Consider the following 25,155-nt stretch of genomic DNA (forward strand, 5'->3'; position numbering starts at 1 on the left):
AAGGAGTAAATGTGCTGATCATGCGTAGAAAATGTTTTTAAATTGCACATTCTAGATTTGACAGCCAAGTGAAATCAAAAGTCTTCTAACATTAGCCTACCTTCTTTTGGGTAAATTAACATGACACTTGAAGACAAATAGTTGATTTCCAAGATGCATGTAAGAATGTACATGCTCACTATTAAGAAATAAACATCAATAAATAAGACTTTTGGATTATTTAAACTTAAAATAAAGTGATCAGTAAGAGTTCCAATGAAGCCCAGCTTTCCTTGCTCTGTAGCAATTAATCCATTCAAATTGTGTGACCATTTAATCCTTGTTCATAATTTTTAAACAGAATATAAGGAGAGTCCCCAGGCTCAAGCAACTGGATCAGGCTGCATCCATAGCATCACAGCAAAAAGAAACTGCAAAGTCAACAATGTAGCCAGAATCAGTGGATCAAAGAGCTCCTGTGTGTCAGCCCTAACCCCTCTCCAAGATCAGCTACTGGTGTACAGCAAGGGCAGCACCTCACATCTGTACAGGAGACCTTTCAAAACAAACAGATGTAAATCATGTCCTCAAGGTAAGACTTCCACTGCTGCCTGGAGTGAGTGGTTATTTCACCCAAAGGATCTCTCAACAAGTAAGAAATTACCTTAATTTTAAAACCAATTATTCTACGTGCTAATGTATCTGGTAAGTAGAGTACAGTAACTGGCTACATACATACACACCACACATATATGCTATACATCTCCCACAATCTGCTTTCTATTCATTTTCAATAATGCTTGTGCATACACTACATACAAAACACAAACTGAGCAAGCTTCAAAAGCACATTTAGTCTTCAGTAAAAAGCTAACAGTAAGAAAAAAGTGAGCACACACATTTGTCTTCTGAGACTTTTTTAATTCAGTGTAAAAACATTTGAAATTTACGTATTTACAAGTAGCTCAGTTACAAATTTCAGAGAAGAATCAAAGTATGTTCAGCAGGCTCGCTGTGGATGTTTCTGAAGTGGGAAAGACTTATTAAACATTAGAAAATACTTTCTAGGGGTAGCAAACTCCTAGAACAAATTGCCTGATGGGGTTGTGGAGTCTAAACATGAGCAGGACAAGTGATGCAGTTCTGGGGAGAAAAATGAACCACAGACCTTTGGAGGTCCCACCTAGGCCACTGATTGCATCCACTTAGACAACAGAAAGTGTATTAATATACAAAGGCTTCATAGTTAAAGGACTGATTTTTTTAAAAAAAAAACCCCACACTAAAGAAATCTATGCAGGTCACTCATTTCGCACTTGGGTTTGCTGTTTTTTTTAAGATATTCTGAAATTATTAATGTGAACTAAATACAATAGCCCTTATTTATTAGTACTATACTGTTTACATGGCACCACTTCAGAGCAACTGGTTATTTCTAGCATTGAGAAAAACAGCTCTTCTCATGACTACACACAAATATGTATGTCTGTTCTAAGCAACTGGGACACTACCAGATGTCTTGTTTCCACAGCTGTCAGTAGATTTGACAAGAATGATTTTTTAAAACTACATTATTGATTCATGTGGAAAAAGCATAAGGCAGAACATCCGATGCTTCTGTGCCACCAGTATTACCACAGTACTGGTTAACTGCAGATCTGATAATAAAAAGTGACAATGTCCACACAAAAACGAGAACTAAAGTAGTTCTTAGAAATGTTGTCAGGTATTAGGCCAAAGTTTTGTGATGCAATTTTTCTTACACTGGATGTAATGTTCTAGAGTCTTACATTCCATCATCTCCCAAATCATCTTTAGGAGACAGGAAGGGAGGAATCCTGAGCAGCCCTGACAAGAGTAAAAAATCACCTGAAACATCCTGAAGTGGTGAAACCTTCTACATGTGACATGCTGGATAGCTGATATGTCTGTAAAAGGTATGAATATTAAATGATTTTGAACCTGTGTTAGGCACTTCGATATCCCGTGTCAAGGTGCTATGCATGAATATCCAGAAGCTTATGCAAACTATCACAAGAATATTAATTTATTAATTTAAATTAATTTACTAGTTAAGTGAAAATGCATAGATAAATACTACCTGACAGCTTTCAAGCCACGTTGGCTCAGATATTTGGTAGTACAGAATTGCAAAAGCAAGGCTAACTAGCTGCAGCTGGAAAGGTATTTCCATGTACCCTGTCCCAAGAATTCCTCACATTGCAGGTTGCTGGGACTGTATCCTAGCAGAAATATCACCATGCACTTGCCCTCTTTTTAGGCTCTCAATATTGCTATTAGCAACTGCTGGAAGCAAGACAGGGAGAACTAGAGTTTACAGACCCAGGGAACACATTCTTGTCTCACTGTGGCCTCACATCTTCAGCTTGTCACCACTCATAGAAGAATCTGGTGCTTTGCGCACCCATAAACATCTTTATTTCACAATTATAAAACCTGTAAGTTGTCCTGAGCAATTTAAACATCTAAACCAGGCCCGTGCTATTGGCTACTTGTTAAGTACACAGCACACAGAAGACATACCTGCAGGGAGGGTGATAATTCAGTGGCTTTTATAATTACAGTTCAGAAATCTTAATTTAAAAATAGATTTACTTGTGATAGTTACAAAAGAGGTCAGTTGTACACATATATATGTTGCATATCACAAAGCACTCATACTCCTGTGCTTGATGTTCAGCTTACAGAGTAACAGTGCCTTTCCATTGTATGTAACCACCCACAGTGTCAAATTTTTCCTATATGCTCATGATGTATTGGTGTTGTTTCTCATCAGTCTTAACCTCCTTGTCCTTAATTATATCCTGGCACCTGGCTGGTCCCTTTTACTCACATAGGACTACATGTGACTTGAAAGATTTGGGACAATGTACAATGTAGTAGCACTGAAGGGGGAAGAGAAAAGAATCTGAGACAGTCACTTCCTTTTAAAATATATCTCTCTGCCCTCACACAGGCAAAACCTCATACTTCTTCCAGTGTGGCAGCAAGGAAAACCTTTCAGAAAACACATCTCTTATGTTCACACAAATCTAAGAGGCCTAGTCTTAATTATTTTCCTAACATGGCCAGAGTTTCACCACGTACAGTTAAGAATGTAAATCTATGATTTCCAAGAAATTATATACTTCTGACAGAACAGTTTTGAGGCAGATACACCAAACGGAATGACTGTGGCTAATTCCCAATCTTCTTGGAGAACAGCAACATTTTTTTTGGTCAAAACTGATGGAAGGAAAACAAGCTACCAATTACAAGAAGATTAAATACTCTGAGCAGTGGCAAAGATGATACTCAGCAAATTGTCTGATCAGAAACACCTTCCCAGAAAACAAGCTAACCTCACAGTTACACCCTATTTCTCCACTCTGAGCCAAGTTTAACTTAAACAGCTGACATTTACAAACTCCTGAGGTATTTGCTGCAGTTCATATTTATCAACAAACCCATAAAACCTGAAAGAAATGACACCAACTTCAAGGTCTGCACAAGACACAGCTGCTCATCTCCTTAGTAGACTACTACTTTAGACTACTACAAGCATGCTTCAGTGGTGAACCATATTATTAACTGAAGAGTTATTTTCTGTACTTCTGCAGTGCAGATATCTACACACTTACGGATCCTAAGCAGTAAGTCACCAGCATTGCCTTCCAGGAACTCAACCAAGAACACGGCATTGTACAAGTTACTAGGGGGTCTCACTACTTTTAAACATAATGCAGAAGCAAATCAAAGCTAGCTAAACACATACTGAAATCTTTCTAGTTAGACTTTCAATTACACCATTAAGTACAAAATTCACCTGTTTGATTTGGCCTTTCCTAAAATTATCAAAACCCTCCTAGAAGATGTTACTTTCCTGTGAGTAGAGAAGGGAAAAATAGCTATTGTCTTTAAATCTCTGGGAATTGATGGTTAATGTCATATCTGCAGGAATAGAACCAGCCCAGAAAATGCTGTATAAACTAACTTTATCTTAGGAATACTCACGCCACTGAGAAACATAAGGACAGAAGCACTGTGATACTGGTTTTCTTTTAAAACCACCTGCTATAACACGCAAATGTTTCTGATAATCCTAAAAAAACATCTTTTAAAACAAAGACATACTTCTCTATAACTGCACCACTAAAACATCCTTTTTTTCTGAACTAAGCTTCATTAAGAATGATTGTAAACATTTCCTACAAACAGAAAATACCCATCAAATTTTGATTAAAGGAAATCTGATTGCAGACATTAGGCTCAAAAGTTTTTAAATGTAAAAAAATAAAATTCTTATCCTTCAGTTCTCAGAACTACAATCTCATGCTGTAAAATTCAGAGGGCTGTCAAATAACAGTAACTTATGAATTACAACTTACCACACTACTTTACTATTGTCTTGAGATGTATTTGTAGAGGGAAGTAATTTGGTGTAGCTCCCGAGTTATGTCATAAAAAGGGGAAAAATGGTATTCATTTTCAACCTGCTAGAAAACATGTTTGGAAGAAGTCCTGTTTATTTCTAGCAAAAAAATAAATCATACTGTTCTAAGCATTAGGATAAAAACACTCTGGAGAAAAACAGGCTTTTGAATTTTGAAAACATTTTCTAAATAATTTGTGCAACCACCCATGACATTTCCCCGCCCCGCCCCATGGTGATGAGCCAGCATGCTCATACAGAATTAGAATTATACAGAATGTGACATGGTTACACAATGTATCTAGGTGATCCAAAAGGATGCAGCTACATGCAAGTAACAGCACTTTTAAAAATAGCTTTTTTTAGCCACAGAATTTATGTTACAAAGGAGTTCTATTGTTTACTCACTGAAATGTACAAAGTAATGGTCCTAGAAATACCTACTTCTTGGAAATACCTACTTTTCCAATACATGCAGTTAGTACATACAGGAAATACATACAGTTGCAGAAAAAGACTACAAAGAACTGGTTCTTGGCTATGAAATTAGATTCTTAAGATATACAAGAAAAGATCACAGCCATATTCTTACTTAAAAGAAATAGTAACATTTCATTTAATACAACAATACTCCTGGAGAGAAAAAGCAAGAGAATACCTCCAATAAAGGCAAAAACTTGCAAATATTTCTTGCATATTTCTATCATAACCAAGTAAAGGACTTCTTAAGCATTATGTTAATCAAATTAATTTTGAAAAGGATTTGAAACATAAGCGAGTAATGATACAGCTGCTGTTTTATACTCCTTCATGAAGTCTGTTTTCCAGAGAGTACTGTTAAAAAAACAAAGCAGTATATTTCAAATAGGAAGCAGTGAGTTATGTCATATACACAACCACTTCTAGAAGTGGTTATTATGAAATTTCCCCCCACTTTTTATGCTGTTCTCAGCTACTACTTTCAGCTCCATTTCAGGATCCCACTGTAATAAGTTGTGTACTAGTTACTTTGGTTGGATTAGAGCAAGTACAACTTGTAGATGTTCATAATATAACCTAGACTTTCCATAATCTTCAATAATGCTGTTCTTCCTGAGTTCTTCCTGAGTTCTTCCGTAATGCTGTTCTTCCTGGTTAAATATGTCATCGATGTTGGTTAGTCAGTGGGTCTGTAAGCAATCACAGGCTGTTCTTCACCAACATCTATCAGCATATCTAATGGAACATGAGGCTTGTCATAGCCAGAAAACTTGACACAGCTGCTTGGAAGGACTGTTTGTTCTATTTCCGTGGCAGAAACCTCTAGACCTGCAGAGTTATTACATATATCCATTTGGCTACCGTCAGAAATGAAGTAACTCTCTCTCACTTTGCTATTCTGTTCATCATCAGAAGATACCTCCTCTGTGCTTTCCTTCACAGACATCTCTTCTGCTTTGGCTGGTGCCTCTAACAGAGGAACAGAAGATGGTCTTTCACTGGAATTCTCAGGACTAACAGTTTCTTCTTTAGGCTCTACCTCCAGTGAAGTTACTTCATCATTCCCTGTCAATGCTGACTGGTCTGACGTAACGCTTATTACAGATACATATTTTGATTCCGATTTTGATTCTAGAATGTTGTCTGTGTTCAGGTTTCTTATCACGCTGACCTTAAATGGAAAAAATACAAAAATCAGTTTTAGTTCTGCATAAGCTATTGATTTATTGGCTTTATCTACTGTCAAAGTTTAGAGGTTAAATAAACAAAAAGTTCGTAATACAAATTTAATGTCATCACAACCAATTCCAACAGAAATTAGCAAAATCAGGATCTGGCAAGGTTGTTAGCCTATATCTATGACTTCAACTCTTTCATTAAGACTTTTATGCAAGCTCTCAAAAATGCTTTCTATGTGCAAACACATTTGCAAGAATCAAATCCATTTCATGTCACCCACTGTATTTTAAGTCTTTTGAAGTTTCCAACACAGATGAAAGCAGCAAAGGAAAAAAAAAGCTGCAATACTCTTCAACTAGCTAGGGAAGCCTTTTATACTCTATAACTAATGAGTGTAACTTGCAATGGCAAATATTTTCTGGCAACTGCCTCAATTGGGACAGAAGTGAACTTTGGAAAGAGATCTGTAAAATGGTGTGAGAACCTTTATGCATACCCAATGGTCATATCTATGATGAAGTCTTCCTAGTGATGTCTCCTGGGCCACTAAGCGTTCCCTCAATGCTGTGACTACTGTTTCACTTTGAAATCCCTCCATAGGAAGAGCCTATTAATTCCTTCAATAACCAGGCTCCAGCTTGTTTTAAATGATTATGACATGACTTCAGGCTGTTTAGGTTCTCCTGGGATTTTTTGTATATATATATATTTTTTAAAGGCATTTTCAAGATAAAGACATTTTCAAGAATACATATAAAAAGCAAAGAAACAAAGTAGGGTAAATTTTCAGTTGTATGATGGTATTCCCTAAAGCTAAGAGAAAGCATAGGGACAAAGGGTTAATTAATAGCGTCCTTTTCCAAATTTCATAATTTACTCTATGTGTATATCACAGATTATCAAGTACTACAGATAGTTTCCTAATAAAATGTATACAATCCTGGTTTTTTGAGATACTATTGTGGTTTAACCCCAGTCAGCAACTAAGCACCCTGCAGCTGCTTGCTCACTCCTCCTCCCTCCCACTGGGATGGGGAAGAGAATAAAAAAAACCAACCCACAAAACTCATGGGTGGAGTTAAGAATTGTTTAATAACAAAATAAAATAATAACAATTGTAATGAAAAGGAATATAACAAAAGAGAGAGAAAATAAAACCCAAGAAAAGACAAGTGATGCACAGGGGGTCACCACCCACTGACCAATGCCCGAGCAGTCTACTCCCCCCTGTTTATATACTGAGCATGTCATCCTACAGTACGGAATATCCCTTTGGCTAGTTCAGGTCAGCTCTCCTGGCCAGGCTCCTTCCCAGCTTCCTGTGTACCTGCTTGCTGGCAGAGCATGGGAGACTGAAAGCACTACTTAGCCACAACTAAAACATCAGTGTGTTATCAACATTATTCTTACACTGAATCCGAAACATGGCACTGTACCAGCTACTAGGAAGAATATCCCAGCTGAAACAAGGACAGGTACTTTGTAAAGAAATAACCTGATTGAAAGTACAGGTTGAAGCAAATTTGGAAGAAGGTAAGAGGAGAAATGGGGGCAAAAAATAATACTGTTTAAAAGCTGCAAGAAGGCAAAAAGAACCTCCCAGTCTGTATTAGTAAGAACTAAGAGCACCATCAAAACCAGACAATCGAATCTGACTGTGCTTTTCAAGATTCTTCCTAGATCAGAAGGTTGTGAGGCTGTATCTCTACATTCATATCTTGTGCTGACATGTATGTGCTGACTTCATTGGAACTTGCCTTCATCTCTTACTTCAGACTCATACCTTTCCTCTCAGTTGCCGTGGTATTCTGTTGATGGTACTGTGGTTTATGCTGGATCAATGAAACTATTGGAGTTTAAAAAACCAAAACCAAACAACAAACACCACCACAAAGCAAACAAACACTCCCTGGAGAGCAGTTATTTGTAATCTGAGTTTTATAAAAAGTTGTGTTAGTGCCACTAAAGTGAGGTGATCCCCTTGGGAATCAAGGGCTGCCACTGGAAAACTACTAAAAGGAGCATTAAGGTTGCTCTTGACACTGAGAATATACCACACTACAACCCAGCTGCCATTCAGCGATCATTCTCTCTGCATAACAGAAAGGGACCATCCAGAAACAGTCAGAATACTACATAAAGAATACTCAGAGTAATTTCCATGAGTATGGAAAACAACCATTTGTAAGAAGCAGATGCTTAAAAGATAGTTGCAGAAACCAGAATACAATAATAATGCATAGATACTAAACTGTTATGAACAGCTGGTAGAATTAAAGTACATTTTGAAAACCTGTTTATACAGCTACATGGAAAAATATTGGATACTTATGCTATACTAACACTGACTTTGAAGGGATCAGCATCTGTAGGGTTTTTTTGGGGTAGCAAAAATCTGACTCCAACAGTCACACAGTAAGTGACAAGAGAAGATAAACCTCTGTGTAAACTGGAATACTTGAGGGATGTGTGCTGAAACAAAATACTATAGAAAATAAGGTTAAAAGCTCCATTTACAACTTCCCATCTCTCCTCATAGCAGTAAATACTATACTGTTAAAACCAAAAATCTGTCTTTTTAGGATTTTCACATGACTCTAAAAATCAGTCTTAAAATATGTTAAGGGAACACTTGTACTCTACACAGGTTCTGCATTTCACAGTGCCATTTGGCAATACTTAGAGATAGACCCCGGGGATGAAATAAGTACTGTCTATACAAGTACATCCAAGACTTTTGCTCTCAAAAAGGAAATATTTTTTCTTGGTGAGTTTCTGAACAAAGCAAGATAGTGCAAAGACACTACTCTTCCCATCCATGAAAGGAGGAAGCCATCAGATGAAAAAAACTCTTAGTTTCCTGGTATCAAAGGTTCTTTAAGAGTCACTGAATCATGACTACAAGACAATTTAGCAATTCATGCAGTTATTTCCAGCTTCAAAAAGAAGAATCACAGCTTACTACACTAACTGGAATGCCATTCAAGCATCTCAGGTAACAAGGATAAATAAGATATGGTTACTATTTGATTAAAAGTATTTACCATACCTAAGTTAATATTTTCCTTTCATGTACATTATCTAATACTAGCAAACTGACATCCAGTGAGCTTAAGCTGGATGTCAGCAGTATTTCCTGGCACGTGCAGGTGCTCAGGTATCTTCCTGTCTCCAGTGAGAGCACCTGAGCTTTCAGATCGTTCACTGTCTGTTGAGACTAGGGTGGACACAGTTGGAAGCCAGTGTCAAGGAGACATATAAATAAGATATCCCAGTTAAGGTAATCACATATATAAATAACATATAACAGTTAAGGTAATCAACAGTTTCTTTCTTAACTTTCTTTTCTAAGGACTTGTCCACCTACAAATTTTGAGGGGCACATCTTCTGGAGGAGAGTTTGAGAAGTTCATTTCAAATCTTGTTAGGACATTGACAAAATCTGCATTACCTTTGCATGGTTCCACAACAAATTAATGCTATGTAAATGTATAAGTAGGAGACTATGTTACTGCCCTACAGATTCTCAGAGGAAAAAAAATCCTCCCAAAAGCTAATGAAGCAGCTTCTCTCTTTTAAGATGACAATTACTTGTGGCAAGTATCAGTCTTACAATTTCTCCAAATCAAAAATATATGTTGTATAGCCAAAAAAGCCAGAGTCAAAGAAAATTGTTTCACGAATATCTGTAAGTGTTCTACAAATACAGTGAGAGAACAGCCTTGTCGTTCCTGTCAGGCTCAGAAAAAGTACCATCAGACAGCAGAAAAGCTGACTTAAGTATGAACGAAAAGTAAAAACTGATGCTTTTCAATGAGTCTTTCTTATAGACTGGGTGTTTTCTATCCACTAAAATATTTGCCACCATTTAAAGCTAAGAGGCACTGAAAAAAAGACAGTGAAGTTAAAGCAGAGGAAAATGCCCAGAGCATATCAGTAAATCAAGGTCAGGCTCCTTTTAAAGTGGATAAGCCATTATCACAAATCTTACAGCAAAAATCTAGCACAGTACAAATCATGCGCAAGACAAACTGGAATGATTGAAGACAGTGGGTGGAAGGAAATAGCCTCTTTAAACACTTTTTGTGAGATAAATTAAAGAAAATTAACTGCTCTAACTACAGCTAGACTGCTGAAACATCAGGTTCTTGTGATCCCACAGAAGACTACCAAGATGAAGTCTTGTAAAGGAATATGTTCCATTTCACTAGATGCATATTCCTGGTAGGATCCCACTAGGAATCAGAATGTTTAAAACATTTTCTCTCATGAGGGTAATCATTCAACGCCCATACTGAAAGATAGTTGCACTGCGGAAGTAGGACCTGTACATGACTGACATGAAAGTCACAAACAGCATAGAAAAGAGAATATAAAAATTCTCAAGATCTAAACAGCAGTGGATTTTTTTCTTTTCTTTGGGTATGTGAGATTCTCACATCAAACGGGCAGCTGCCTGATGGTTACTCTTACTTTGCCTTCTGTTGGAGAACACCACCTTGCTAAAAGCCACTCTGACGATGGCATCTACTTTGAGCCACCAGGAAGCAGATCACTAGAAGGCAGCAGTCCTAAGGTAGGACACCTTACCTAGCCTTGTAACAGGTGAAATAACTCCCTAAATGTTTCATTTTCAGACAAGCTCAGGTAAAGCACAGTGGTCATAAACTGTATGGAAAGAAATGTCTAGTACACATTCAAAGGTCAGTGACAGGCCCCTCAGCTCCAAAAAGTCCACAGAGATAACTCCATATCATTAAATTTATTATTTGTATTAATAATTTACATTTTAGTCATTAATTTAAAAGATTAATGATAAAAATAACTAATCATTAATCATAAATTATTAATTATTCACATCAGCTGTACTGAAACTATCCTTACGAGCTCTGCAATTTGTATTTCTCACTAGAGACTTCAATGGAAATGGACAGAATCACATAATATCCCGAGCTGGAATTGACCCATGAGGATCACTGAGTCCAACTCCTGACTCTACTTAGGGTCAGCCTAGAAGCTAAACCATACATCTAAGAGCACGGTCCAAATGCTTCCTTAACAATGACAGGCTTGAGGCCGTGACCACCTCCTTGGGGAACTTGTCTCTGTGCTTGACCACCCAGGTAACATTCTTTTTATAAAGTTAGAGGTTTCATCCAGCTCCTTAGCAACAAAGCATGATATGGAATGTGAACCAGACTGTGGGATACTTGAACCTAGGAATCACAAGATAACATGTAGCCCAGTAAACTGAGAATAGGGGTACACAAATGAGTTTCTACAAGGTGCGCTTAAAGTGTGAACTTGGAGCATGCAACAGGAAGCTCACAGGAGTTAAGGAGCACAAATTCTATTTGTACAATATTCTTCTTTCCAATGCCTTAGATGCGATATCCACAGTAGTAATGGGAAGCCAGAATAACTATGGATCCACTGAGCATAATAGCACTGTCATTGTGCATGAGCTGCCTTTTGCTATAATTAACAGTCTTCACAAGAATTACTGTGTGTCTATGTAGGAGATAATGTTATGTATTCAGTTACGTACTGGTGTGAACATGAAAAAAAAGTCTCCGGTGTCACTTTTTTTACAGGACTGTGAGTTTTGATATTGGGGTCTAGCTGCAGATTCCCTCAGACAGGTTTCTCTAATTTTTTTTAGAGTTTACACTGTGAATGATTATCTCTGAACTAGTCTCATTGTTACTGATTTGTTATTGAGTTGATGATTTTTGGTGATTTTGATTAGGAATGATTAGGACTAATAAATTAAATGGAAATTTACAGGAATATCCTATCTTTTATAAAAGATAGTGCTGTAATATTTTAAGTAGTCATAGAGATATTGTATTTAAAGTAACCATACAACCAGTTACGCTGCTAGACAAGGTACCATTGTTAGACTGTTCAGTAAGGATGATATATTGCCCTGTAGACCAGGTGTTTTAAAAGTTGCATTGTGAAAGGGTCTCAAAGCATGTTAGAATTAGAATGTGAGCCAAAGTTCTTGAGTCAAGGACACTAGAGGGTCTTTCTTTTCATCAGTAGTCTGTGGTGGTCGCATAAGCAGCCCCCCACTCATTTCAGGACTCAAGTGTGCATGACCAGAAAGAGGTGGGAATAAGAAAATGAGTTACAGGAATTATCGTGTTTATGTATGAGAACTTCATTAATATGTATTACTGTGTCCTGTATTATCTGCATGCTACACGAGTTAGGTGTGCGTTGTTGGTGAGACTACTCCCCTACGCACCCGGCCATTAATAAAGGAGTGTCTGCTTATTTACATCACATTGGTGTCGTAAGTTCTTTTATCCCATTTTGGTGACATCATGGCTCAGTCACACTACATGGAAAGTAACAGGCATTTTATAGAGTGTTCTGTCTGTCAGAAGTGCATATTGCTTTAGAATGAGATCAATCATCTTGTGCTGCACAAGCTGATTGACTAGATTACTGTTTACTACGAAGGGACCTAGCTAGCATCACTGGCTTGCATATCTCCATTTAGTCAGACCAATCTCGCTTCCTAATATCCTATTCCAAAGAAAGCAGGCTCCAGGGGGATCTCAGGCACTGAGCTACTCCTGCACTATGAGGAGTCACTTTAAAGGGTCTTGAAGTTGAAGAATGTGGAATTGAAGATCACTGTTGCTTTTTTCTAGAAGTCTTACAAGACTTCCTGCTTCCACTGAGAAGATACACTCTTGATATGATCACCATTCACTACTGCCTCACGTGGCAGTTCTTGAAAGCTGTTTCAACTGTTGCTGTAACTAATGAGACACTGCGAGGACACTAACGGTACTTGCCAGATACTCTGCTCTTGCCTGACATGAAAGCAGGGAGTGCTGCTGCTCTTTAAGGAACATCCACTCTGTTTCCTAGGGATGGCTACAGGGAGCTTTTAAGGTAGGGCAGCTGCTAACCTCTCTTCTGTTCTCACACTGAGCAGTCACAGGGATTTCCCTTAGCCATTGTTCCCTCTTCCTACAGCACTATTACTCCCCCACTCCCCTTACACTGCACATCACTTTAAGAACATTGTGGCATTTGGCAGTATCACAGTATTACCATGTAATGAAGGAATTTCACAGGTGTCCAGTGACAGGACAAGACAAAATGGACACAAACTGAAACACATGGAATTTTATCTGAATTTAAGAAAATTTTTCCAGTGAGGGTGGTTAAACACTGGGACAGGTTGCCCACAGCAGTTGTGGCATCTCCTGCCTTAGAGGTATTCAAAACCCAACTGGACAAAGTCCTGGGCAACCTGCTTTTGCTGACCTTGCTTGAGCAAAAGGGTTGCACTAGACAATCTCAAAAAGTCTCTTCTAACCTCAGTGATTCTGTAGTTCTGTGTCTCTACTACTAGAATGAATATAAACCTGTCTGTGTATACACATGTTGAGTTTTTAAGAACTAAGTTCTCAAACTAGACCAACTACTACTATTTCAATTAAAAAGAGACTGAAGTCTAGCCCTAAAACAAACACAAGACATCTGACTGCAGAGACTGTCAGAATATTAGACTCATATAAACACTAAACATCTATAAGATCATGGTTAAAAAAAAAAAAGCAAAAAACAACAAACCAGACATAAAGATGTTACAAAAGTTAACTAGTTAGATATTAAAAATCTGATGCAGATAAGAAGTCTGAACTTACCAAAGACTTAGGCAGTTTTATGTTCTTCTCCCTTAGTTTCTTGCAGCCACAACATACTGCCAATATCAGACACAGGCTCAGAATAACACCACACGGAATGACGATATATTCTGTGCCTAAGAAGTTAGAGCAAGATCTGTTAGGGAGTTTGGATAAATAAACAACTACTGTATCATTTAGAATAACTTCAGAAACTGTAACAGAATCATAGAAACACAGAATGGTTTGGGTTGGAAGGGACCTCAAAGATGAACTAGTTCTAACCCCATTGCCAGGGGCAGGGACACCTTCCACTAGACCAGGTTGTTCAAAGCCCCGAACAACCTGGCCTGGAACACTGCCAGGGAGGGGGCAGCCACAGCTTCTCTGGTGTCTCACCACCCTCACAGTGAAGAATTTCTTCCTTATATCCAATCTAAACTTACCTTCTTCCAGTTTAAAGCCATTACCCCTTGTCCTACCCCTAAATGCCCTTGTAAAAAGTCCCTCTCCAGATTTCCTGTAGGTTCCCTTCAGGTACTGGACGGCCGCTACAAGGTTTCCCCAGAGCCTTTTCTTCTCCAGACTGAACCCCAAGTCTCTCAGCCTGTCCTCACAGGGGAGGTGCTCCAGCCCACTGATCATCTTTGTGGCCCTCCTCTGGACTCACTCCAACAGTTCCATGTCTCCTTATACCGGAGTCCCTAGAGCTATATTCTGGGGAGGGGTCTCACAAAAGCAGGAGTAGAGGGGAAGAATCACCTCCCTTGATTTGCTGGTCACACTTCTTTTGATGTAGCCCAGGATGTGGTTGGCTTTCTGGGCTACAAACACACATTGTATGGTCATGTTAAGCCTCTTGTCAACCAACACCCCCAAGTTCTTCTCCTCAGGGCTGCTCTCAATCCACTCATCACCCAGCCTGTATTTGTGCTTGGCATTGCCCTGACCCATGCGCAGGACCCCGCACTTGGCCTTGCTGAACTTCCTGAGGTTTGCACAGGCCCACCTCTCAAGCCTGTCCAGGTCCCTCTGGATGGCACATCCCTTCCCTCCAGCGTGTCGACCACAGCACACAGCTTGGTGATGTTGGCAAACTCGCTGAGGGTGCTCTCAGACCCACTGTCCATGTCACCAACAAAGATGTTAAACAGTGCTGGTCCCGAGATTGGCCCCTGAGGAATGCCACTTGTCACTGCTCTCCACTTAGACATTGAGCTGTTGACCGCAACTCTTTGTGTGCGACCACCCAGCCAATTCCTTATCTACTGAATGCGGAAGATATGGACATGCACACGACCAATATGATCAAGCAATGCCAATTTATTGAAGGTAAGCAAGCCCTTTTATAGGTTTCTCCCGTGCACACGAACGGTACGTGGTGCAATCCTTATGACTGGACAGTTAGTTTTGTCCACGCGCTTCAAGCCTTCTCCTGATTGGATCACTCAAATGTCTATCTCCGCCCAACCCATCTCCTGGAGTTGGTTGCTGAGTTCTTTGTTCTATGTCCTTGCCGAGCGTGCACATGTGTAGGATTGCTCACATGTCCATTATCTCCCAACAACTGAATGGTCTGTCCATCAAATCCATGTCTCTCCAAGTTAGACAAGGATGTTGGTCATGTGGGACAGTGTCATATGCTTTGCACAAGTCCAGGTAGATGACGTAGTTGCTCTTCCCTTATCCACCAATGCTGTAACTGCATTGTAGAAAGTCACCAGATTTGCCAGGCATGACTTGCCCTTAGTGAAGCCATTTTGGCTGTCACCAATCACCTCCTTACAGCTCAGAATGCTTGGCTGTAATGTGTGAATTTGTCAAATTACCACCATTTTTCACTCAAGAAAACTTAAATATATAAAGCATTATATCAAGTAAATAAAAATTAAAATGACAGAAGATTTTCGATTTATATAAACACAATCATGTTTTTATATAGGTAAAGGAATTTTATAGCTAATTTTTTGTTTCTTAAGAGCTGACAGGGATGAACAGATTTGTACATTTCCATGTGACAGCATATTAGCTGTCATAATAATTATATATAGTCTATGTACAATAAAAATAAAATGTGAAATCTTCCAAAACAATGAAGTTTTAGCTATTACTAGCAAGATTCCACTACTCTGATTTTCATTAATGTTCTCCCCCTCAATTATACTGCTGTTCTTGTGCATAAAAGAAACAACACAAGTGCTTCTATCAATTTGATCTCTTTTCTCCAGTGAAGTTTTGAGACATAATGAAGTAACATTAAAAACTTTGTAAGAGGTTATCAGAGATATAAAGTTGGGTCACTAGCTGCCTCTGTTCTCTTTAATAAAGAAAAATGTTGGAGAACAGCTTGCAGAGAGCAAGGCCATGGGTCTCTGCAGGAGCTGATTGCAGCCATCTGAGGTAAACAAAGGAAAAAACCCAGGGTACAGTTATGCTAACAAAGGACTGTTATGTTAACAAAGAGAGAAACTGAGGTACACAATGGCCTTGATGGTAAAAACAACCTTGGGAAAGGAGGCAGGCCAGAAGAGGGAAGATGTTGTGACATATCTGAAATGCCACAAGGGGCTGGGATATTATAATGTAGCCTTTTACATGTATCCAATAGATCTGTGAGTAGTATGCATGATTATTGTAGAGTGCTTATATAAGGTGTGATTTCTTTCAATAAAGTCGAAGCTTGCTCTATCATTCACATTGAATCGGCTGCTTGCTTCCTCCGCCCGTCGCAGAAAAATACATTAATACCTAAATTTTATGACAAGTTTGTAGTTACTTCAAACTCAAGAAAGTCTATATGCATTTTCCTCAGTAATGAGATTGAGCAAAAAGCCTTTTGTTAGGAGAGAGAGAGAAAATGCTTCTGAAAACCATATAACTTCGTGAATGATCCATCTGTCATTTGTTATTTACACCAATGATTAGGTGCAATGGAAACAGGTTTTTTAATGCCAATGAAGCAGGAAAAGCACCCCAAAAATAGTCAAGGTTACTTGTAAATAATATATGATCTTTAAAGGTCTTTAAAACTAGGCAAGTGAATTTGGAAAACAATGACCATGCTTTCCCTTTTCTCATATTCTCTGATAGGAGTCTAAGTCATCTCATGGCTGTATCAGAGCTCAGATACTTAGCTAGATCAGTTGTTTGGTCAGACTCAGAATGTTCTTACTAAATTTTAGAATCCTCTTACCCAATGTCTGCTTGAGAGGAATATGAATGCAGGTTTCTTCTGATGGGGCTAAAACTATCAGATCACCATACAAACTTCCCTTTGCTGAAACACAGTAAGTGGAACCTTCCGCAGGAACTCGGATGTTGAGGCTACATTTATACATGGTGCAGTTGTCTTCAGGGAGCTCTTCTTTACTCTGAAAAAAACCCGGAAGTAACGTTATATCATTTGACTCAATACAACAACAGAAATATTACAGTACCTTCCAACACTTCAAAAAATGTTAAAACACTACTAGATGTGGCTCCTACACCATCTACATGACTTGCAAAAGCTGTCTGAACTTCAGCTATTATACCACAGTGCTTTCAGTTAAAATACTGCTCATAGTCTCAATGTGCATTTTTAATTCACTTATAAAACTTATACCTGGATGCATATGAAAAAGTAACTGTATATAAACACACCTACTATCATTTTCCTCAGGTTCACCTTCCACGACTGCTAAATAAAGTGGTATCAGTATCTTGAAAGGTAATCTTATTAGATGAAAGGTCTATCTAGAGAACTGAAAGGGGCACAAGTAAAGTTACCAATGTTATAGCATGTACATAGAAACAACAGCATGGGATCAAGTAACTAGCTTGTGTACAGATCATGAAAAATCTCATTTCTGTTCTAAGACATCCAGTTGGACAACTAAAATCCAGACCTTCCAGTCATGTATCTCACTGTGATGCACTTGACATTTTAGTGCTTCGGTAGTCCTATGCTATGTTCAACTGTTTTCTTGGTATCTCTTGGCTCTGTGTTAAGGAGTAAACCCCTTGTTTATGAGTTCAAGGTAAACAAGTATTTTTAATCTGAAGTTTTCATTCTGGGACTTACTGGATTTTTATGATCCCAAAACATCACCGTGTACATGAGCTCTGAATAAACATTGCTGATCCAAGAAGGGGACTCCACAGATGGAAATGGAGGATGGTAAATATCAACTGTGATTTCATCACCATGCCTTGAGAGGTTCAGTTTTGGTGGTCCTATTTTTCCTGAAACAGATTGCACCTTCGCTATCAGGTCAAAGCTTTTAATATAAAATATACTATTTATACTTATATTTTAAAAATTCATCAGAAATTTGAGAAGAATTACATTATTATTTCAATGCTGGTAATATCACAGAGCTGTGACACTTAGAAGTAATGAAGGCTTTTGGATACATTCATGAATCTGCTTCTAAAATGGAAACACAGATTGTTTCTGCAGAATTTCACTGTTAAGCAACTGAACTTTCCTATACATGTAAAGCCATAAAAATTCAGCTCTCTGACAACAGAAGAAACTAACAAAGTAAACATCTAGATGTGAATCAGAACAGAACACAAAATACTACTGACTAGATCCCACCATAAATCACACTCAGCTAAAACAATACTGTACTGAAACAAAGGCTATCTGAAAATCCAAACAAATCTCATCTTGAGCAACAGTACTTAGGAAGCCTGATTTCCCATGGCAATGGCCTCTGTGAATTTTTAGTGTCCAATGATCTGTCTGAACATATGAGTTTCTTGTTCAATGGGAAAATGATTTCTTCTTTCCTCCATACATGGCTACCAATTTTCTGCAAACTGCCAAACTGAGCATTATTACCATGACTTCTGTCCCTTTGCCTAGAAACCAGCCACTGATTCCAAGTCATGGGAGTACTGGGTGGGGAGGGACTCATAGCAGAAAACAAAGAGGGACTCCACTTATTCAGCTCCAGCAATGCAGAAATCTAGCTCTATCTAAAGCACAGCCCAAGTCAGGGAGAATGTCCTGCCTGAAAGCTATACATTGAGAATGGAGCAAGTACAAGAGGAAGTCTCTCAGTCTTTTCTCACTGTTCTATCGGCTTTTCACTGTCCATGCAATGCTGGGGCCTGCCCCACTGTTTTGGGCAGGCTGGCCTGGAGTCCAGACACACAATTTGCTTTTACAATACTGATCTGAAAAACTGTGATTTCTTCTGAAGCAGCCCAAAGGATTTACATGAAAAATGAGTAACTGTTAGTTATTCAGCTACAGTGGACTCCCATAGCTTCTAGATGGTATCTAGACAGCCAAAGCTGTCAGTACATGAGATTATAGTGTCCAGCAAGGCATCACGAACTACCTGAATACTACTTCAGTGATGCCTAAAAGTTCACAGCTTCCCAGTTTCCTACCCTAAAGTGGCGTCTGGGACACCAGGCAAGGACACGGGAAGGATGCAGAGTGCACCACCAGCATTGCTTTCTTGCCTTTAGAAGTTTTGAAAAAAATATTCAGATACCACAGTGACAGGGCTAACAAGTCACTACAGAGGCAGATCTAGAGAAGTTCCTACTGAACAGTCATCATGGTTCATTTCATCCTGGACTCCTGACTTTATGATATTCCCAAATGAGACACACTAATACAGCAAAAAGAATAATTACTAACGTTTTAAATTTGGGGAAAAAAATTACAAGGTTTAGTTTAGGATGGAACTTACCATGCTTTTGCAAAATAAACTCATTTGTCTCAACATACTCAGACTGTTGTGACCCAACAACAGCTTTAACTCTAAGCCAGTGAGAGATAAAAGGGTCACTTATTTCCCTTGAGAGATCACAAAAATGAGCTGAAGTATTCACACAGGTTGAGACGATCTTGTAGTAACCTAAACTGTAAAACAGGTAAGTAATAATTAATAAAAATTAATATAAAGTATTAATACAATTAATACAATTGCATGATATTGTATGATACACTGCTTATAACAAAACATCTGTGAGGGTGACTGAGCACTGGCACAGGTTGCCCAGGGTGGCTGTGGAGTCTCCATCCCTGGAGATATTCAAAAGCCATCTGGACATGGGCCTGGGAAACCGGCTCTAGGTGATCCTGCTTGAGCAGGGGGATTGGATCAGATGACCTCCAGAGGTCCCTGCCAATCTCAACCATTCTGTTATTTGACAGATTTTGCCTTAATTTACACTTAGGCAACCTTCACCATACATTACTTTGCCACATAAAACCAAAAGAATTTACCCTGGACTGATTGCTTTTATATGCTTCTAGAGACTACCAGGTACAGGAAATGACAAAGGAGTAAGAACTTACGTGTAAGGTTTGATTTCCACAATAAAATGAGGGGTTTCAGACATATGTGGGTACTGCCAATGCAATACAGTTTTGAAATTTTCAGATGTTACTACGATCTGCATTGGTGAAGGCACTAGAAGAAACAGAACAATTGCACTTTGTTAAACAGATCTAGTCAAACATAAGAACAGCTCAATATATTTCTAAATTATTTGGAAAAGGCAAGATGCTAGAAATGACTGGAAAAATTAGACATAAAAATTGCAAATACTTCCCCCCAAAACGTGTGTGTGTGTGTGTGACCAGTATGAACACATATGAGCCCTGTAAGATAATTATTCTTCTGTCCTACAGAGACAGCTTTCTTCCTGTTTACAACCCAGAATCTCAGATAACCCCTGCCCATTGAAAGAGAGTACATCAGATAGACCATATGAGGTTTCATAAGCTGTGATGATTATACCCATGTTGGTATTATACAGATACACCAGCAAGACAGATAGCATGAATTCAGTGAAGACAGAGATTAGCCCAGCTCATGTAAATTTCTATTGCTCTCCAGAAACTGAATTGGGCTGAGGTGAGTGGCAGGGGGGAAGAGGATACAAAGCTGCTGTATCATGGCCTGTGCTCCACGGGAGTCCTACTGAATCCTACTGTCTCCTGACTCAGCCTTGCCAAAAGACACCAGGCCTGCTGAGGAAAGCCTGGATTCAACATGAATTTCTAACAATGCCATTTTTACCACTTGAGAGCATTTTTAAAAAGCTGTGGTGATAATAAACCAATAATGTTTGTAAGGAATCTGAACACTGAAGCTGTAATGTAGTTCCATATACAGGAAAGCATTTGAAGTATATTTAGTAAACAACATCAAAGGTAATGTAGTAAGGAAACTAAAAAGCAGCATTGCTAGTTTCCTCATACAGCAAGCTTCTGTCTCAAGCATCAACAGTGACAGAGATATCAGGGGAGCAGCTGCAGGGGAAGGAAAATTACATGATTCTGTTACTACTCAAGGTTGGCACATGGCATTCAGAAGAAAAAATTAAGGTCACTCAACAGATTTTAACTGTTAATTCTTAGCTTCTCAATGTCTGGCTTGGCATCCTTAATGTTGTCTTAATATAGCTTTTGTGAAGTGTTGACAGATAACTCATATTTGACCTGCTCTAGACTGCTGTCTGTTCACAAAACAAGTGCTCCAACTTCACTCTGTGATATATTGAGAGAAAGTAAGCAGTTTTTACATCTTGCTAACAAGACCACAAAGATAACACTCTACAGAAAGTAACACACAGAGGCTGAGATATGCTATTAACCACGAAGATTTGATACACGTAACATACATCACTCTGCAAATGGTGCTGTGGTTTAGTTATGTTTTAACATATACAAAAGTGATATTTCTGTTATCGGAAAAAAGGAACACAATCACCTCAACCACAAGAAAAAAAAAGGTGACAAATTGACACAAGAGGTATCAAAGCACATAAATGTTGCTCCAAATATTTCATTTTAAGGCAGTGTATAAGTCTTGGAAAATTTTACTTTTGTGTACAAATACAAATAAAACTATGCTTAACAAAGGAATGAAAAATGAAATCCCAGAATATACTTGAACTGCCAGTAGAAGCTACATGACTTTTAGTTATGCAATTACATAGCACTTTGCATTCTCCTCCCCTCATTCTTCCTCCCATCTCTACATTTTTGTTTTATTTTGTACACAGACAGTTGCTACCCTGGGTTTCAAAACAGCAAACTAAGCTACCCAGGAAGCTACTTAGCAGTGTCATCTGGCAATCTGCTTTTGAGGTCCTAAGGGTCCATGAGTGCTGGTCAATTTTTAAGAACCACCTTTTAGAAGCACAGGAGCGGGCAATCCCGTGGTGTTGTAAGTCAAGCAAGCAGGGCAGACCAGCCTGGCTGAACAGGGAACTCTTTGTGGAGCTCAGGAGGAAGAAGAAATTGTATGATCTCTGGAAGCAAGATCAGGCTTTGCAGGAAGATTAGGAAGTGACAGTTTGCAGGGAGAAGACAGAAAAGGCCAAATCTGAACCTACTGTTTAAAGTGTCCAGTGTTGTTTCAAATAACAAGAAAGGCTTCTCAAAGTATGTTAATAATAAGTCTAAGGGAAACTTTGGACCAATACTTGTTGAAGATGGTCACCTGACTAATAGGGATGAAGAAAAAGCAGAGGCATTCAATGGGGCTTTTTTTCCCTCAGGCTTTAACAATAGTGATAGATCTTGGGATGCCTGGTCCTCTGAGTCAGAGGACCCAAAGTAAAGGAACAGTGACTTACCATTTGTGGACATTGAAATCATAAGGTATCAGCTGAATGTTCATAATAAGTCCACGCAACTTGAGGGGATTCACCCCAGAGCACTGAAGGAGCCAGCAGATGTTACAGTAGGACTCCTCTCAATCACAAACCAAAGGTCTGGGGAGGTCCTGGCTGACTGGAAGCTAACCAGCACTATGCTAATTTACAAGGGTGTGAGGGAAGACCCAGGAAACTACAGACCTGTTAGTCTAACCTCAATATCTGGAAAAATTAGGGAGAAGATCATACGAGGTGCTACTGAAAGACATTTAAAGAACAATGCAATCACCAGGCATAGTCAACACAGGTTCACGAAGAGAAGTCCTGTTTAACTAATTTAATATCCTTCCACAATAAGGTCACCCACCTAGTGGATGAAGGGAAGGCAGTGGATGTAGTTTTTCTGGATTTTAGTAAGGCTTTTCATAATGTCCCTCACAGCATTCTTCTGGACAAAATGTCCAGCTGTGAGATCAGCAGGTACCAGTGCTCTAGGTGAAGAAGTGGCTGAACAGCAGGGCTCAAAGGGCTGAAGTGAATGAGGCTGCATCTGGGTTGCGACGAGTCACCAGCGATGTTCCTCAGGACTCAATTCTAGGGCCTCTTTTGTTCAATATTTTACCGATGATCTGGATGCACCATTAGCAACTTTGCCAATGAGACTAAACTGGGAGGTGTTGTTGACTCTCTCAAAGCACGAGACACCTTGTAAAGGGATCTATATAGATTCGAGCACTGGGCAATGATGAACAGGGATTTAACAAGCCCAAATGCCAGATTCTGCACCTGGGATGGAGTAACACTGGCCACCAGTATAAACTGGGAAAGGAGTGGCACAGTAACGTAAAACTCTGAATTACTTATGAATGCTGAGTGACCAAACAGAGCTAAAAGGAATCTACCAAGTCACTCCTCTACAGCTCCATGAAAGACTACTCAACCTAATTCTCCACTCTTTCATACAGAGATGATTTTTAACATGCTACAGCTCAAAGACTATAAAGGAACTAGCAGAAAACAAGGTTTCCTCAAGAAAAGTCAATTTTCTTCACAAACTATACCACCACATAAACCACCTTACCAGCCACCAGCAACATCACCACCAATATGTCAAGATCTCCAATGGCACTACAGATTGGCCTTGAGGTCCTACAGGAACAAGTTTACACATACAACCAGCTCATCCTTTTCATCCTCACTTTTAACAACTTTGCTTTCAGTGATCAATTTAAGCACTAGCTCCCTCTCTGATCTTTCACTCCATATCCTCGACAGACCTAAAGGACATGTTTCAGCATGAGCTGAGAAGCTAAAACTCTTTACTTACAGACAAAACCCAGTATAGAAACAGATTTATAGCACACCTCTCATTAACTTTTCCATATTTCACAGGGCAAGAATTATGCCCCTTTTTCTAAGGGATGACACCTTATTACTCTTTCTACCACTTCCCTTATTCTCTACAGGCACCACCATCTTGTCTCTCAAGTGGTCTTATGGATATGTATTAAAGTCAAATGTAAATTGTTTTCAACTTGTATTTTTTTTTGAGTTTTGCTGGTTCTACTTAAAAGCCAAAGATAGCCTGAAAGCTCATTTCCTTTCCTTAATTACACTGGTTAATTTCATGGAAGACTATCTCCACCTGCAAACCTTGCCTAACCAATTTGAGTGACCAAGGAATTCTTTAGCAATGTCATAGAAACTTAGCACAAGTGACGGCAGCTTAAGATACAGAAGTGAGTGTTCAGCAGTGCAACAGTTCAGACCAAAGACCCTAATACCAAGCACAGAGAATGGATCAGCTTGTGATCACCCATGGAAAGTATTTTTAATGCCTTGGTCAGGTAATTCTAGTCCCTTTCTTCAGGTTTGCTACCTCTCCTGCATGTCCCTCTCCAACCAATCAAATGGTCTTCATTTTCCAGCCCACAGCCCCTTTTCTCAGACTGTCTATCTGACTTCTAATGGTTTCTCCTCCAGCCAGTGCAGAGACAGGGCCTTGGGACACAATCAGCCTCATTTCACTCCAGTATCAAGACTACAGACCATAGAGAACACTGCAGATTTGCAAAGTGCTAATGTCTAATCTTCATAAATGCTATTTCTGCATATTGCCAGTTAAAATGCCATAATACTTTATGTGAACACTTTTACTTAACCTATAATGAACCATTAATTTTTTAAATATGTTACACCCCATCCTACATTGTTCAGCAGGCACAACTGGAGGAAAATGATAGCGACTAGTGCCACAATGGTAACCTTTAAACATAAAACTCCTCCTAATTTATAATAAACATAAATTCAGCAACACTCAAAATGCAAATTCAAACAGTGAGAACCTAAGTGTGGAAAAAATGAGAAAAAAATTGATCAGCAAATCATGTTGTGATGCATGATACGGGACACTCAAATTCTAGTTTGCCTCCAGTTCAAACGTAGTGATTTCCATCCACAGTTAGCTCTGTTCACCTTGAGTTGTAAGTCAGCAATACTGGCTGACAGAAGGGCTGAGACAACAGCAAGAACATTTTTTTCACAGGAATACAGAAACTCAATTGTGTATGTGCAATGTGGAACAACATAAGAGGTACTTCAGACAGCAGCTCTATGTGCATAGAATAAAGGAATAAATTGCAAAGGTAGGCCTGTAAAAGGAACAAGCTTTAGAAAACTGTTTTCTCTTAGGATATTATTAATAGCAGGAATAATTAATAGATAGTTTGCAATATCTCACAGATGCATTGTAATGCACAGGTGCACGTAATCCAATGCATTTGGATTACATCCCAAACCCTAGAGTGGGCCCTATTG

At 38.9% G+C, this 25,155-nt stretch overlaps 1 protein-coding gene across 1 annotated transcript in view; it reads right to left on the reverse strand.

The window, feature by feature from the left end:
- Window positions 1–886: 886 nt before the first annotated feature.
- The window catches only part of IFNGR1 (interferon gamma receptor 1), a 34,921-nt gene continuing 10,652 nt past the window's right edge, over window positions 887–25,155 (reverse strand). Inside the window, exons 2-7 of the mRNA XM_074896407.1 lie at window positions 20,027–20,141; window positions 19,416–19,588; window positions 17,786–17,946; window positions 16,916–17,093; window positions 13,744–13,859; window positions 887–6,062 (exon numbers count right to left, since the gene is read on the reverse strand). Of these exons, the coding sequence (XP_074752508.1) occupies window positions 5,568–6,062; window positions 13,744–13,859; window positions 16,916–17,093; window positions 17,786–17,946; window positions 19,416–19,588; window positions 20,027–20,141 (1,238 nt within the window). The 3' untranslated portion in view covers window positions 887–5,567. The remainder of the gene's footprint in view (window positions 6,063–13,743; window positions 13,860–16,915; window positions 17,094–17,785; window positions 17,947–19,415; window positions 19,589–20,026; window positions 20,142–25,155) is intronic.

This window comes from Athene noctua, chromosome 1 (genome assembly GCF_965140245.1).
Source record: "Athene noctua chromosome 1, bAthNoc1.hap1.1, whole genome shotgun sequence".
Classification (NCBI taxonomy): domain Eukaryota; kingdom Metazoa; phylum Chordata; class Aves; order Strigiformes; family Strigidae; genus Athene; species Athene noctua.